The following is a 16,906-nucleotide window of genomic DNA, read 5'->3' on the forward strand; positions in this document are numbered from 1 at the left end:
CGTCGGGCTTGAAATCTAGGCCCGAACCCGGCCCGTGGACAAGGTCGGGTCCAGCTTTTTCGGGCCGGGTCGGGTCGGGCCAACTGGGCCAGGCTGCCTATGGCCAAGTCTAATTTAGAGGATGTGGTTGGATGGCCAGCTCCCACATCCATGTCCTCAGACTGGTCCGGGGACAAATAGTGTGTCCGTTTTGAGAGTCGATTTGGAGATGCCCTAAAGGACATGACCACAAAGAAGATAGCCTCTACAAAGTATACTTAACTACATTGAAATGTGGTGTTGTTTTAGACATATTTGAATGTTCAACTTTTGTATTTTCTTAAAGACTGCATCCTTCCTCACATGGAAAACCTTGCGTTCATCCCTGACGAATCAACACGTAACAACCAATCACACGTCATATTTGTGGCACAATGTTCTTTTAGGGAATATTTATGGCAGAATGTAATATAGCCATCCACTGGTAGCCTCAAGGATATAAACCGGGTCCCATTTAAACCTACTATTCTAATATATTTTTTTGGGAAAAATAAACTATTGAGCTAACTAAATTTAATTTAAACTGGACTTGCAGGCGCCGTTTATTGCGCCATTTACATCCTTAGCCTCAAGATAGAATTAGTTTCAGTCAAGTATGCCCATTGAAAGGAAACGGGTCCACATGTCGTCGAAGAGGATGCTCTTATTTTAGTGAGCAATTTTAAGGTTTTGGCTATCAAGCGAACAATTTTCTACCAAGAGGAATTTCAAAATGAGAGACGGCAAACGATAGGCCCGGCCAGCGGTCCCTTTCCAGCGGCACCTCGGCCCACGGCCCACCTGCCACCTCACACCACACCACCCTGCTCGGCAGTGGCACCGGAGCACGCCGCAATCCCCGAGCTTCGCTGGGGCTGGGACCTGGGAGGGGAGCCTTCCCGTCGCTTGACGCGTTTCTCGATCGTTCCCCGTGGCGGCGGGCCGCGCACGCCGCCCCGATCATTTCGCGGGTCTCTCCCGCCGCGGGTCGCCGGAGGAGGATGCCCGTGGAAGGCGCCGTGGGGATCAAGGGCGAGGAGATGGAGCAGGCCTCGGCGACAACTCCTACCACCAGGTACAGAATGCCCCGCGGCATTTCCTTTGCTGGGTTCGTCCAATTTCGCCGTCTCCGTCCGGAACCCACCCCGTAGCTCCTTTTTAGCTTCGATTCGAAAGAGGGTTTCTCGTGCTGGGGTTTTTGCGAGCTGTAGTTTGCGGCGTCGATTGCTCCAGGCGTTGGGGATTTTGGGCGCCGGAGATGAACCGTGGGCGTGATGAGCTGTTTTGATTTGGCCAACTGCTAGGGTGGGGTGGTGTATAGCTGCGTTTCGGTCGAATTCTGTTTGCGATGTGGCTGGACAGACTACTGAATTTTGTCGGAGAATGCCAACGTGTTCCTCGTTAAAAACATTGGGGCCAATTTTGTACATGCGAAATTGAACTGCTTTGTCGTGAAAATTTGGGGAAATGGAACTAGTTGTACTTGTAGTATTCAAATGATTCCAGCAGTAGGGCTAACAGTGTTCATGTTTGGAACTTGTAAGTTCTGGGAAGTCTGACAGGATATCTTGTTCTGATAGATTTCTGAAAGTTGTTTGAGTTGTCTACTGAAATTTTAGCTTAACAGAGCAGATAAATGTATTTTCTAGAACGCTGGCATGGCCTTGTTTATCACGGTTTGCATAGAGACTGAGATGTGCATCTCTCTGTTTGGAACTTGCAAGTTCTGGGAAGTTTGACAGGATATCCTGGCCTGATAGATTTCTGAAAACTGTTTGCATTGTCTACTGAATTTTTAGCTTAATAAAGCACATGATGCACAGCAATTCCTTGGTACAGTTCGTACAAAATACATTTGCTCCTAACTCCTAGGATTTAAGTATTCAACAACTGAACTCAGCCAATCCAGTGAGTGTGCTTGCAAATATGCATTTCCAATGAACAAACAACGACTAGTTGATATCTCTGTGCGGTTCAACTAGCTACCAATTCAGAACTCAGCTTCAGGAATAGCACAACATTTCTGCATATCTTCTTGCTCATATACATGCTGACATTTGTTGATTAACCATTCCTAGAACACCGGCATGGCCTTGTTTATCGCAGTTTGCAAGACATCTGAGATGTGCATTTCGCTCTTTGCGTGCAGTACGATCAGGACAAAGCGAGCTCGTCCCAAGAGCAGTGCCACGCTCAAGACTCCAGTGGCGGCTCCTCCTGGAGGGGAGGGTGGTCCGGAGGATAGGGACCACATGTACCGGGGTGTTCGGCAGCGCAGGTGGGGCAGGTGGGCCTCTGAAGTCCGTGAGCCCAACCGCGGCAAGCGACACTGGCTGGGCACCTTCGACAACGCCGTTGACGCCGCCCTCGCATACGACAGGGCCGCCGTGGCCATCTTTGGCTCCCGCGCAATCGTCAACTTCCCATCTGCCTTCTTCATCTCCACCGCCCAGCCAGTGCAATGCCATCCCGCGTCTTCTTCTCCTTCTGCCGCTGCTGCCTCTGTCTTTGTTGAGCATAAACTGAGGCCGATGCTCGCTGCTGCCTCTGTCCTTACTGAGCATGGAGTGAAGCCGATGATGGCTGCTGCCTCTATCCTTGATGAGCATGAAGTAAAGCCGGTGATCACCGCCTCTGTCTTCGGTGAGCGTGAAGTGAAGCCAATGGTCGCTGCTTCTGTCTTTCGTGAACGCGAAGTGAAGCCGGTGATCACCGCCTCTGTCTTCCATGAGCATGAAGTAAAGCCGGTGATCACCGCCTCTGTCTTCGGTGAGCGTGAAGTGAAGCCAATGGTCGCTGCTTCTGTCTTCGGTGAACGCGAAGTGAAGCCAATGGTCGCTGCCTCTGTCTTCCATGAGCGTGAGGTGAAGCCAATGGTCCCTGCCTCTGTCTTCGGTGAGCGTGAAGTGAAGCCAATGGTCGCTGCCTCTGACTTCGGTGAGCGTGAAATGAAGCCAATGGTCGCTGCCTCTGTCTTTGGTGAGTGTGAAGTGAAGCCAATTGTCGCTGCCTCTGTCTTCGGTGAGCATGAAGTCAAACCGATGCCGGTGCACGGTGTTGGTGACGACGCGTGGATCACTCAGCATTGGGATGCTTCTTGGGCTGAACGAGAGGAAGTTTATGCTGACTACCTCAAGGACATTGCCATGTATATTGATGTTGATGCTATCACTGAGAAACTGGCGTACCACCCCGACATCTATGGTAAAGATTACCAGCTCGATGGGTTCGATGCTGAGTTCACCGTCTCGCCATTGTGGGAGCTGGGTGACTGAAATGGCAGCAGAAGGAGGATTTTTTGCTGACTGGAGTAGCTTCGTTATGCTGGTAGCCATCCGGATCATTTAGAAGGGCATATTACATAGTACTTGATGTAGGTCAGAAGGGAGCCTTTCTCTGAAGGTCTGCATAGCGTTATGTTAGGTAGAACTGTAATGATATATGTAGATGATCATGCTGTGCATCGAATCACCTTCACTAATTCGGACAAGATGGGTGTCAGAATCTATGTCTTAACATTGGGTAAACAACGGTACGATGCTATATTTGTTGCTAGTAACTCCGAGTATTAGAAGTGCAAGCCATTATCTTTGTTAGATATATTTTATATGTGTTTACTTGAGGAATTGCTAGAACACTGTCACGTGCACCACCAGTCTACCTCAAGCGAGAATTCATTTGTGTAACCGTCCTTGATGGTCACATCTAGAAGTGAGTATTTTTCCATATCTTCGCCATGGAGCCAAGTGAGTAAGGACCCACATATACTATAATCGTAGATTGTGTTTTGAATTCTCATGTAAATATACAACAACTTGATCTGCATGCGAGTGTAGTTTCATACAACTTGCAAAATGCCAAACTACACCGCAAACTTGTGGGCTGGCGTCGACCTCTGGCTTGGCTTTCTCATGCTGATGATTGTGTGGGCGATGGGGATGGAATGTGAACCTGTCGACATCGGCCACGACTACGGTGAGCTCCCATCTGTTCTCCCAGGTGCAGCGGAAGAAGATGGAGGTGATGATGTTGAGATCAACATGACACAAGATTCACCTGCAGATCAAATGTCCCAAGATATCTAAATATCTAATGGCAGTAAGTTTGTTGAAGAGTGTTGAAATGATGAGAATGTGTGGAGTCTTGTGATGTACTAGTCGTATGCAATGTTGTGAACTTGTTTAGGTGTTCTTTGGCTATGCAATGGTATTGGTCTTATACAGGTTAGGTCATGTTATGAACTTGTTTAGGTGCCCTTTTGCTTTTTTAATGGTCAGTTCATTCTTTTAGGTGCTCCTTTTCTATGCAATGGTATTGGTCTTTTGCAAATGGTTAGGTCATGTTGTGAATTATGTTGTCATGTACTCTCTTCTAGTCTTGACCGTGATGTGATGGATATTCACATGATCATTCTCTTGCATCCTCACACCATGAACCTGTCAAAGATTTTGTATGATTCTACTATCCACAACTTCCTCAAACTTTTGTTCAGTCATTGACAATGTTGCACGAGTAATTCACTCTAAATTAGTTCAATGATAACAGATGCATCATCTCATTGCAATATAACGGAAGATATACAAGCACACATTCGTTGCATCATTTCACTTCCACTTCACTAAACTAACAGATTCCACCAGCAACATACAAATGCATATCATCCTTATCAAAAGCAAGATCCTCACATTGCATCCAACCCATGTGCTAGTGCTAGCACATCATGGCCACCTGCAAAAACTACGACTGCATACTTCTCTTTTGCACTCTCATCTCTACTCTATTATCCCCCTTCTCTTTTTGCAACCTGTGTTGTCGATCATTGCTGGAGCTCCGTTGCCTACCACAGTACCACCATGACTAGTTGACCACCATGGCTAGAGCTGCCATGCCGAGTAGGCATTTATTTTTTACATCTACACCTCGAATACCCAGGCCCACATGTTCCTTTGGAGAACACGAGATACCACTTTTTGTCAATGTTTCTTTCGATATTGGTCAGACTGCAAAAGAACATCTAGATCAGTAAAAATCAAGTATTCTTACCTGACCCTTTTCGGAATCTCTAAGAAGGACATCACACAAATTGAGACTGCTCAATACCGAAATAATAAGTGCTGTCCGACCTCTACGGGATAAATTCCTGGCTCGCCAGCTGCTAAGAAGTTTCTCAAAGCGGTCTTCGATATATTTGCAGTATGTGGTATTTCGTAGTTTCGAGGCATATATTAGAAATAAGAAAATCTCGGACTTACTCCCTCCGTCCTACAATATAAGATGGTTTTTCAAGCTATGTGGGCGGAGGGAGTAGCTTTTAGTAAAACCATTTTGTGTTCCTTGAGAGAAGATTGCATGACATGGGTTCAAATTTAGCATAATTGCTATTCTTGGACGCAAGATCGACCCGCCTAGATCGAGCAATCCACTAAGCTTGCAGTTCCTAGCCACAAGAATCCAACTAAACAAGCTAAGTTCAATATACCCGCAAAAAAAAATGCTGAGCTCAATATATTCTCAAGGCTACCATGCTCTGAAACTTTTTGACATGTCATTATTTTCTCTGGTATTCGCCCCTCACCATCGCTCCTCACATCCACCATGCAAACCGCCATGGAAGAAACAGCCTGACGACGAGGCCACGGGCGTCGGGCAAGAGGAACCACGGGTGCCCGCGGCGACCGCGCCACCGCCAACGACGCCGGGCCGGAGGAGTTGATGAGATGGAGAAGGTCGACTGCTACGTCGTGCCGCAGACCACGGGCACCGGCCGGAACATCTTCCAGGGCGGCAGCCCGCTGTCGTCGTCGCTGCCCCTCCTCGGCGTGCAGCTCGTCCTCATCGTCGTCGTCACCCGTGTCCTCTACCTCCTCTGCAAGCCGCTCAAGCAGCCCCGCGTCGTGACCGATATCATGGTACGCTAGCTCCATAATTTGACAAGATCATCGGCTTGAATCGATCTCTTGGGGTGGATGTAAATCGATGGAGAAAGTGTGTGCTCAATTTGGTGCTGATTTCAGGGCGGCATTATACTCGGCCCGTCGCTGCTGTGTCGCTACGAGTGGTTCAAGCAGCTGGTGTTCCCGGCGAGGGGGGAGCCGGTGCTGAACACGGTGGCCACGTTCGGCCTCATGTACGTCATCTTCCTCATCGGCGTGCGGATGGACCCGATGCAGGCCCTCCGGTCCGGCAAGAAGGGCGTCACGATCGGCCTCTCCGGCTTCCTCATCGCGCTGGGCCTGACGGCGGCGGGATTTTCCGGCGACGCTCTGTCCAAGGAGGAGGATCACATGTCGACGCGGCTCACGTTCCAGTTCGCGCTCGCGGCCACGCTCTCGCTCACGTCCTTCGCGGTGCTCTCGCCGATCCTGTCCGAGCTCAGCCTCCTCAACTCGGACCTCGGCCGCATCGCCATGTCGGCGTCCATGACCACGGACGGCATCGCATGGCTCATCATGGTGGGCTACGTGCTCGCCGAGGCCTACCTCGTGTCCCCCGCCACGTCGCTCTGGGCCTTCATGTCGGTGGCGGCGCTCGTCGCCTTCATACTGCTGGTCGTGCGCCCGATCGCGCTCCTGGTGATCGAGCGCACGCCGGCGGGCAGCCCGGTGGACGAGGCGTACGTCTTCTTCTTCCTCCTCATCGTGCTCCTGGTGGGGCTGTACAGCGACATCATCGGCACCAACTCGTTCCACGGCGCGCTCATGCTGGGGCTGGCCATCCCCGACGGGCCGCCGCTGGGCACGGCGCTCGGCGAGAAGATCGAGGCCATGGTGACCGGGCTGATCCTGCCGCTCTACTACACCATGACCGGGCTGAGCACCGACATGTGGGAGATACACTGGGGGAGGCTGCAGCTGATCCTGCTCCTTGGGTGGTTCGGGAAGCTCGCCGGCGTCCTGGCGTCGTCGCTGTGCCTTGACATCCCGCCGCTGGACGCCGTGTCTCTCAGCCTCTTCATGAACTCCAAGGGCATCGTCGAGGTCATCACCTTCAGCTTCTTCGTCACCAACAAGGTGACTAACTTATCTGAATCATCGTCTCGCTAGTCACGATCCGGTGCGTACACTGACATGCAAGACTGATTTGGGTTGCACGGGCAGCTGATCGACAAGCACATGTTCAGCGCGCTGGTGTTCTCGTCGGTGGTGATCACGGCAGTGTCGGTGCCGGTGGCGAGCTGTCTGTACGACCCGGCGCGGCGCTACGCCGTGTACAAGCGGCGCACGGTGCAGCACCTCAAGGCGGACGCCGACCTGCGGATCCTGGCGTGCATCCACGACGAGTCCCACGTCCAGGGCACGCTCTCGCTGCTGGAGGCGTCGCACGCCACGCCGCAGACGCCCGTCGCCCTCTTCCTCCTCCAGCTCGTCGAGATCGCCGGCCGCTCCGCGCCGGTGTTCATACCCCACAAGCTCCGCCGGAGCGCCTCGTCCAGGATCGGCCCGACGTCGTCGGCCGGCGCGCCGTCCACCGACTCGGACCGCATCATCAACGCCTTCCTCCAGTACGAGCAGCGGCACCCGGAGGGCGCCGTGTCCATGCAGTCCTTCACCACCATCTCCCCCTACTCGTCCATGCACGACGAGGTGTGCCGCCTCGCCGTCGACAAGCGCACGTCGCTCATCCTCCTCCACTACCACAAGCGGCACATGCTGGCCGGCGGCATGCGCGCCGCCATGGGGCTCCGCGTGGTGAACCGCAAGGTGCTGGAGGTGGCGCCGTGCTCCGTGGGGGTCTTCGTGGACCGCAACGCCGGGAGCGTGGGCCTGAGCGCCTTCATCATGCAGGACCATCCGCCGTCGTCCGGCGGCCGCCTCGGCTTCCACGCGGCCGTGGCAGCGCTCTTCTTCGGCGGCGGCGACGACCGCGAGGCCCTGGCGTACGTGACGCGCATGGCGCGGCACCCGGGGTCGAGGGCGGCGGTGATCCGGTTCCTGCCGACCCGGGGCATCAAGGACGACCCGGCGGACCGGCGGGTGGACAACAAGGCCATCGAGGAGGTGAAGGCGCTGGCGGCGCGGAGCAAGTACATGAACCTGCAGGTGCAGGAGGAGCTGGTGGGCGACATGGAGAAGATCGTGGAGGTGCTGAGGGGGCTCGACAAGGCCGGCTACGACCTCGTCATCGTGGGCATGCGCCACAGGTGGTACCCGGTGATGTCGGCCAACGGGCTGTCGGACTGGAGCGAGTGCCCCGAGCTGGGCGTCATCGGCGACCTGCTCGCGTCCTCCGACTTCGACACGCCCTACTCGGTGCTCATCATGAAGCAGCAGGACCAGGGCGGGCTGAACGCCGCCGTGCCGGGCGCCCAGGACGTGTGGCACGGCGACGACGGTGCCGCGGCGCCGACGCCGGACCGGACAATGACCACCGCCGTGTCTAGCAGATACCGGCAGTAGGCCGGCGCGGGGACGAGCAGCGCTGACGTGATCTTTGACCTTTGCATTGTAGATGTTGACCTGTCTAGTTCCTAGTATTACCTGACGATTCAAATAGACATTTTTCAGTTGATCGCTTCGCAGTTCGTATGTTGCGTACAGTACAGTGTACAGCCCCGCTGTTGGAAATAGTTTTGTGCTTAGAACTTTCTTATACTTATGGAGGAAGATATGGAAGAATTCAACAACGGTTTCGTGGTGTAGTTGGTTATCACGTCAGTCTAACACACTGAAGGTCTCCGGTTCAAACCCGGGCGAAGCCATATTTTTATTTTTTTAATACTTGTAGATTATCCAGTAACATCAAAAACTTCAGAATATGTAGTTCTCGCAGCATCTCTTTTTTTCAATGACCAAACTTAATAATTGACTTAACTGAATTCTTCCTGATCCAACCATCATGTCTGGAACATCTAATTCATTCTAGCAGTAACATGGCAGTCCATGTTACAGAATGAAATTAAGGCGAGGCAAAAAAACAATCAAAGCACCCAGCGAAGCTCCTCATTCTACACAGCAGCGGTCCAAATGCCATCTGCTGAGCATAGTGCAGAATGCAGACTTCCCATTTCTACCTTAAGAAAATAACATCCATAGCTGTTTGTACCATTAACTGCTGCAAAACAATTTACCTTAGCCATAGTTGTAGGGGAGAAAATTCATCGACGGGGGATCCTCCCATGATCTCCTACGTACTAGATATCTCAAGCAGAAGAGGATGTAGCTTATAGCTTGAGTAATCCTCATCAGCGAACATCGTCGGTACGCCCTTTGCCAGATACTAACTTGACATGGACTTGCTGGCGACCATGCTCATTACACTGCTGGGACCAAAGCCCTCCCAGAATGAGCCATCAGATTCGCCCTACACACCCAGCAGCCTAGCAAGTTCTTTTTTTCTTTTTCTCTTTTGATAAAAGAGAGAATCATCTCTCCGATTTCCATTAACAGAAATCACCAAGTCTTACAAGAGAACCAAAAGAAAGTAGCCTAGCAAGTTCATGAGCTGGAGAACTACTACGCCTGCGGAAGTTATCAAAATCTAACATACACTGCCTCTTCGCCTCCTTCACCAGGACACTAATCACCGACCTGTCATGATCGTTGCTGCTAAGAGCTCGCACCAGGCTGGAGGCGTCAGAATGAAAGATTACTTTTGTGATTTGGTCCACTCCCAACCTGATAGCCCGCCCCATCAACAGCAGCAAGGCAAGCCACAGCCACAGCTTCAGATTGCAGAGCCTCTCTCAGGTACCACTCCCTTTTGATCATCAAGATGGCATCACTAGAATTTATATGCAATATTGCCTGTTCAAGGAGCACAGGATTCTCCCGGAGTGCATCCCAACCGAATCCAACCGATGTGCGGCACATGAGTGATTCCAGCAGCATCAGTGAAATGTGCGCTGCAACTACTGGATAATGGACAGTCATACTGCCATGAGATAGGTTATGGGCTGATGGCATATGGTTACTGGATCCAAATTTGAAATTTGGGATCTGCTAGTTCTGAGAGGTGCCAACATTGAGATTCACTGAGATGCCCAGATTATGGATCACTACAGCAAGTCAGTAAGAAACTTCCAGGAGTAATTAGCATTAATAAACACAACCTGATAGAGCACTGCAGTACCATGAACTGTGATGTCTCATGTCTGGTAGTGGAGGCCGAGGGCTGCACACTACCTTCTGACCCTCTGTGCTATTCAGCATCACTCTGGGAGCCCTAGGGTTTCAAAGGGGACACTTAGTTCAGGTCAACTTTCATGCATGAACCTACAAGCCCAGTACAAGGCACTGAGGATGGCAGGAGCATTCCAATTATCTGCACTGGAAATAAAACATATAATTTTCACTCATAAGCCTACAGTTAGGTAAGAGGGAGCATGTACAACGATCTGCAGTGTAAATAAAAACCCGCAGGGTGTTACTCAAACAATAAACCTACAGTTACCAGTGCATCGCATACCTCGGGAACAAGGAGTTCTATAAGAAGGCAAAAAAAAAAGAAAAAACAGAATACAGTTGAGCTGCATACCCTTTTAACTCGGTTCAACCGTATTACAGGAGATTTAATCAAGTTCCAGCAGTTCCAAATTTTCTAGAAGCTCCAACATCTGCTCACTATCGCTGACATGGGAGGGAAACCAGGCTCCACCTTTTACACACGGTAGACAAGGGACATACATCAGGTAAAAGAAACATCAGTAAACAAACAAAAATGATTCCAGCAGGAAGTTACAATGAGAATTTTTGTCAACCAGATAAAACTGAGATGGTAAACGTAAACTAGCAGACACAAATAATATAGATTGACTTAACTACAGTAGCAAATTAAACCCTTTACGAGTCGCGCGAAGGGCGCACTCTCGCGACGTCCACATCATCACCTGCGCACTGTGCGTGGTGGCCAATTGAATGAGAGGGTCGCTCTGAAAAAAGAAGGAAACCCACAGACGCGACCTCTCTCTAGTTCTATCTTCTCCAGCCCCACGCCCCAGGGAGAATATCTGGTGCACCAGTGCTTGTGGTGCTACCGGTGAATCGAACTCAAGTTGCACATTTTATATGTTTGTAAAATTCTGAAGAAAAAAAGTAGCACATTCAGACAACATTAATGTAGATTGTCATAAAATTTCAAGTCAAAATTCGAAACACAGCTCCTAAAACAAAAATGACAAATACAACACCAAATAATACATAACATAAGTTGGGCTTTAGATTTGGCCCATTATCACACTGATGTGAATTTTGTCATTTTTATATCTTAAAATATATTTTAAATTTTGCTACGAAATTTTGTGATGACATACATTGATGTTGTGTCAATATGATAGAATATTTTCAGATTTTTTTAAATATTATACAGCATCCGGTGTACCGGTAGCACGACAAGTATTGCACCGGATACGTTCCCCCACGCCCCATCCCCTCCCTGCATCTCCGCCGCCGCCGCCGCCCCCCAATATCCACCGCACGAGGGCTCGCCCACCCGCGCCGGCGACGCGCCTCCACCATCCGCTCATCCCATCCTGGCTCCTCCGGCGTTGGACATCGGCCGCGTCTACTCCACCGCTCCCTGCCCGCCCCCAAGAAGCCCCGCAGCTCTGCGTCCGCCGCCGCGGGCGGCAAGCCTCCCGTGATCGTCTACTACCGCTGTCGCGCCCGCTCAAGCACGAGCTGCTCAGCCTGGGGTCTGCCCCGCCTGCATTGGGCGCGGATACAGACGGGGAGGAGTTGCTGGGGCGACGGCAGCCGAGGCGCAGAGGGGGAGTGCAGAAGGAGAGCACTTCGGCGCCCCGGAGGCGACGGCGCCGCAGCAGCCAGCTGGAGGCGGCCTCTCCATCTGAGAGGAGATGGGTAGAGTAAGTTGGATCTGTGCTTGCTTCGCAATGAAATTCTCCTCACGGCTTCAGCAACAAGGAACGGCCAACTAGAATACTTGTTGTCCGTGTAATTTTGACGCTGGCTTTGTCGCAAGTTGGAAATTCAGGGTGCCGATCCGCAGGCGTTTGTCGGTTTAGTGTGCAAGGTAAGTTCTTGACGTCTGTTCTGAGCATGTGTTTGTTTCATCATTATATGGAATGCAGCAAAACTGGGGCCTAAATTTTGATGGTGAATGCAGGTTTTCTGGCCCCAAGATGATGATTGATACAAGAGTTCCATCACAGCCTACACGGAACTAACCAAGAACTCTGTATGCTTTCTATATCCCTGGTTCTTATTTTTCTTATTCATGAAAAATTGCTGTGGCTGAGTGGATTATCCTCAGTTGAGTTTGATAATCTTTTCTGCATTTTCCTTACTAAAAGGCCTGTTATGTACAACTCTGTTTTCCATGTAATGTCTGCACTATGAAGAGTGCTATGTGAAATGTCGTGTAGTTGATATCTAAAACTAAACGAACTGCAGGTGGAGTATGAAGACCTTACCCTAGCTAATGAAAGGATACAATTTTCCATTTCATCTGAGGAAATGAAGTGCCTGAACCTGAAATTTGGAACATCTAAACTGGATAAGAAGGGATACGATGAGCTACTTGCACTTGCTGTCAGCTTTCATGACTACCAAGGTCTTGATCCAGATGATCTAGTGTGGGCTAAAATAACAGGTACTCCTATGTCTTTTCCTTACGAGTGCCGATGCTTCTAGCTGTTAACTGCGATTAGATGCCAATGGTCCTTTCTGTTTATTCTTTCTGTCATCACAAGTTTTATTGCATTGTTTGTAGTCATTGTCCAGATTATTTTGAACTTCTACCGTGTGATACTTTATTTATCTGAAAGAAAAGGTGTGCTGGTGATGCATACATTATGGCTGTACCAACTTGGACCTATTTTTCAAAGCCCTAGAAGGCAATGATGGGTTATAATTAATGCTTCTGCGCTGGCCTGGTGGTGAGAAGATGAGCAGAATATATCGGATTAGGCACACGACCTGGTATAATATAGGTGATAAGAGTACATCATGAAAATAGTTTCAACAGTTCAATAATTTTAACATCCCCCATGTCTGAAAGTGGTACCGCTACTTCATACTGAAATTTCTGTACCTACTACAAACTCTACAACTCTATGGCCAAATTTAGTATTGGTCCTTTGTGTATTTTTCTTCATATATAATTTCCAGAGCTGGCAGAAGAAACTAATCTGATCCATTTCATACTTTTACAAAATTGAATCAAAAGAAACTACTTCCATTTCAGGAATTGTTCCCACACTGACATGGAACATATGCTTGCTGACAATTTTACATATATCTTTATTGCGTCAACATGATATAAACTACTTCCACTGTATCTTCATGTTCGATGTTACAATTAAATTCATTCACTGCAGTATTAGCTAATTTCTCTTACTACCTACCTCTATGTAGCATTTTCTAAAGGCACTGCAGTCCTACCTAATCCCTCTTAGTCTGTGATGTATACCTGATTACCTGTGTGTAGATTTGTGAAGGAATAGACTGTGTGAAAGTTTCTTTTTTATATTACTGCTGCTTACCCAGTTATTTTCCTCTCAAACCGCAGAATTTAGTTATTTCAGTATTATGTTCGATTCTATTGAAATTCATATGTGCCATTTCTATAGGAAACCCATAGCTTCCTTATTTCTCTAACTACAGATTCTCTGAACACATACTCCACAACACAATGACGAGGAGCCTCCAGAGTACATCATCCCTGGTACCCGTGGTATGGGCTATGGTCTATGGAGGCGTATTGTTCGGTTAAGTTGAGTGTGGGTAGTAGTGGTCTTGTATGCACTCTTGCGTGCTCCATAATCTTCCCCCATGGACATCCTCTGATCTGAAATATTTATCTTACCAATTTGATGTTGGTTCACATGCAGGTTCAGGTCAAAGAGTAGCGCCATGCATGAGGACTGTTGGTGATCTTTTTATTGCGACATAACGCTTTCGAGTTACATGAGATATGGTCATTCTCTAAAGGTAGATCTATTACATATTGATTGAAAATAGGATAGTTGGGCTCTTGTATTATTTTATTTTTCAGTGCAAAGTTATTGTACAGGATAAGTAGGAAATTTTGGAGAGTCTTGCTTGCTAACTTGTTTACTTTTTCTCCTATATAGGAGTCGGGTAGAGGGCTCACACAATGTTTCCATTAGTATGCTTGATGCTTTTATCGTGTTGTCTTGCTGACCTTATCACATCAATCAATACTAGAAAAATCTGAATGCAGTGAAGAGTAAGTATTTATTGAAGAAATCTTATAGCAGGACTTATAAATTATTTCCAAATTAATCGTCCTTTTGCCAAACTGATGGTTGATATGTTCATGATTTTAAAGTTTAGAGACTGGTACCTGGACTCGTTCCACGATATCCGGTATTTTCCAGAAGTGGGGAACCGGGTTGACGAGCTTGCTTTCACGCAGATGAGTAAGATGATCGAAGTGTGGCACAGTAATGTGGTTCCGACTATGCTTTTGGAGTGCAACAGCTGAAAAATTAACATCTCAGCTCAAGGAAGCTTCCCCCAGGATTACATGTCAAGGATTGGTATTCAGTTATTCACATGCTGGTATGTTTGTGAACATGGTACTACTCTTCTCTCTGGAGCTATATTTATAAGCTTTGTCTCAATTCTTGTCATTATATCCTAAATCTTGCTTGTGTTTCAGAACAAATGAAGGATTATGTACCTTTTCTAACGGCTGATTATGTACCTTTTCTTTTGGTTGATTTGCAAATTTGACTTGTATTGTCAGATAGTTTATTTTGGTTGCTTAATTCGATATGTTTTGTGTTCAAACTTCATGCTACTTGAGCTAACTGTAGAGCGTTATATGGCTTAGAGTAAAAATTTGTAAAAAAAAACAAATTTGCTTGATGTGTGAGTTCTGTATCAAATCATATATATGTAAGTCAAGTGCTGATTTTTAGAGATTTGTTCTGGGTTACACCAGCTTGTTTAGTTTCTGGGCAGCATGTGGCTCTGCATGATCCTAAACCACAGCCTGACATCATAGGCCTCATCAATACAAAATTGTCCCCCATGTAGGTAGGTCGAATTGCTACTGATGGTTCCATTTGTTTGAGGGAATGTGGATTAGCTACTGAAATCAACATATATGGAGCGTAAGCCCAGCCAATTACCTTTGTTTGTTTCGTGGATTAAATAATGTGTAACCACCAGCACCTCTTTGTTTGTGTTGCTGAAACAGTGGGTTCTCACCTGATGATCAGGAAGTATGTTAGTTGAGATACGAATAAACAAGACATAATCTGTACAATCTTACATATTTATTTATTTTGACAGCTTCTTTTGAATTGGTTGAACATAGTTGGCACGGCACAGGTTCACGAATGATGAATGGTTGTAGATGATTTCTTATTTCCACACTTCCACTTCAAGTTGTGTGATTTTCCTATCAGGCATTTACGGAACTCATTGCCAGTTATATTCAGATCAAAACAATGAAGTATTATATATGTTTTGTTTTGTTGGGTTTTTTCAGTAGCAATGTGACGATATGCTTGAATGAATTGCTTAGTAGTAGTATAGATACCTAGCATGTTCCCTCCCGCTAATGCTCTTCCTTTATTTTCTCCAATGAAGGCCATCATAATGTGGAACAATTGTTAAAAGAGATCTTGATCGCTTTTCGTTGTTTCTCCTGCACGATGCATACATACGTATACAAGTTGCAATTAATTGGTGAGATACCTGAAATGCAAATACTCCCTCCGTTCCAAAATAGATGACTCAATTTTGTACTAACTTTGTACTAAAGACAGTACAAAGTTGAGTCATCTATTTTGGAACGGAGGGAGTATATATCAAGGAAAAGGTAACAACTACATACTACATTTGAATTAAGACAAGAATACATTAATCAAGATGTTTATTGGAAAATTTCTAACCTTATCTTCTAACAAATGTTGCTGATCACAGGCTTCTTGTACTGTCCCTCGCTGGTGTTGAGAGAAATTATGTCAATGTCGGCGAGTTCGAAGGGCACCGTCACTGCTCCACGACTGCCTGCTTGGGTACTTATCCCCTGGAGCCTGGACATGATGCCAGGGCTGCAGTCGATCACGTCGTCAAACAGGCCGATGGCAAGGTCGGCCGACCTGCTGTCAACATCGCGAAGTACTAGCAGGATGAGCTCATGGAGCTGCGCCAGAAGCTCCTGCTGCCGGCTTCCTCAAACCCAGATTTCCTTCTTATTTTTCCCATGTTCGTTTTCAGTTCGGAGCTGCCTCTTGGAGAGTAGCAGATTGCTGAAATGAGGACCAAGGAACATTTATTCATAAGTTGATGAAATTATAACCCAGATTTCCTTCTTATATGTTTTCATTCTTCATGTTTCTTTCTGCATTTATTCATAAGTTGATGAAAGCTTTTTGTATTGTTGCAGCCTGGTCATAACTAGATTATGTAATGGCCAGTCCTGATTGAAGCAATTCTCTTGCAAGTGTGTTGAATAAATAACTCTTCTTTTGTAGAAATGCAAATATTTTTGTTTAATGTCTTATTGATTAGAACCAATAATATAGCCTATTACTCCCTCCGTTTCTAAATATTTGTTTTTCCAGAGATTTCAACAAGTGACTGCATACGAAGCAAAATGTGTGAATCTAGACTCTAAAATATGTTTACACACATCCGTACATGATAGTCCATTTGAAATATCTAAAAAGACAAATATTTAGGAACGGAGGGAATAATATATAAGCTGACAGCCATCGGCTTACCCCCTGCCATGTGGCCTCTTTTGGTTGGTTTGACTTAGCAGCAGCGCCTCAGCTGCCGCAATGCCGTTTCTGTGCCGACGGTTGTACGGAAGCCGACGGCTTAGGGGTCTATGTCAAGGGCATATATATGCCAACAGCCTGACAAGACTACACCATCGATATCGACGCCGAAGGCCCTATGCCGCGGCATAGAGGTTTATTCCAGTAGTGACTAGGTCCTGGACATGTAAC

General features: G+C 47.7%; 2 protein-coding genes, 2 long non-coding RNA genes and 1 other non-coding gene across 11 annotated transcripts; 4 read left to right on the plus strand and 1 right to left on the minus strand.

The window, feature by feature from the left end:
- The first annotated feature begins 762 nt into the window (after positions 1 to 762).
- Positions 763 to 3,577, plus strand: LOC109755183 (uncharacterized). Its single transcript, XM_020314079.4, has 2 exons — positions 763 to 1,093; positions 2,168 to 3,577. Exons 1-2 carry the CDS (start codon positions 1,020 to 1,022, stop codon positions 3,291 to 3,293), a joined length of 1,200 nt encoding a protein of 399 aa, XP_020169668.3. The 5' UTR covers positions 763 to 1,019; the 3' UTR covers positions 3,294 to 3,577.
- A 2,035-nt stretch (positions 3,578 to 5,612) lies between these two features.
- Positions 5,613 to 8,414, plus strand: LOC109755180 (cation/H(+) antiporter 15-like). The gene is made up of 4 exons (XM_073508218.1): positions 5,613 to 5,927; positions 6,033 to 7,028; positions 7,116 to 7,775; positions 8,058 to 8,414. The coding sequence occupies exons 1-4, from the start codon at positions 5,736 to 5,738 to the stop codon at positions 8,412 to 8,414; spliced, it is 2,205 nt and encodes a 734-aa protein (XP_073364319.1). The 5' UTR covers positions 5,613 to 5,735.
- A 228-nt stretch (positions 8,415 to 8,642) lies between these two features.
- TRNAV-AAC (transfer RNA valine (anticodon AAC)) lies at positions 8,643 to 8,716 on the plus strand. Its single transcript has one exon. It is a non-coding gene; the product is annotated as a tRNA-Val (tRNA).
- A 2-nt stretch (positions 8,717 to 8,718) lies between these two features.
- Positions 8,719 to 11,287, minus strand: LOC120968250 (uncharacterized). Of its 2 annotated transcripts, none has more exons than XR_006669008.2 (2): positions 10,492 to 11,287; positions 8,719 to 10,278 (listed from the first exon to the last, which is right to left on the minus strand). It is a non-coding gene; the product is annotated as an uncharacterized lncRNA (long non-coding RNA). The 2 variants fall into 2 exon arrangements; XR_005762540.3 differs by having other exon boundaries at positions 8,719 to 10,283.
- Positions 11,288 to 11,449: 162 nt separating this feature from the next.
- LOC109755172 (uncharacterized) lies at positions 11,450 to 16,455 on the plus strand. Of its 6 annotated transcripts, none has more exons than XR_012183856.1 (9): positions 11,450 to 11,818; positions 11,947 to 11,985; positions 12,079 to 12,150; positions 12,366 to 12,564; positions 13,578 to 13,647; positions 13,805 to 13,904; positions 14,048 to 14,163; positions 14,266 to 14,498; positions 15,873 to 16,455. It is a non-coding gene; the product is annotated as an uncharacterized lncRNA (long non-coding RNA). The 6 variants fall into 6 exon arrangements; XR_012183854.1 differs by having other exon boundaries at positions 14,266 to 14,515; positions 15,873 to 16,267; XR_012183858.1 differs by lacking the exon at positions 14,048 to 14,163 and having other exon boundaries at positions 13,578 to 13,686; positions 14,353 to 14,515; positions 15,873 to 16,267.
- Positions 16,456 to 16,906: the final 451 nt, after the last annotated feature.

The sequence above is a fragment of the Aegilops tauschii genome, chromosome 1 (genome assembly GCF_002575655.3).
Source record: "Aegilops tauschii subsp. strangulata cultivar AL8/78 chromosome 1, Aet v6.0, whole genome shotgun sequence".
NCBI classification, from domain to species: domain Eukaryota; kingdom Viridiplantae; phylum Streptophyta; class Magnoliopsida; order Poales; family Poaceae; genus Aegilops; species Aegilops tauschii.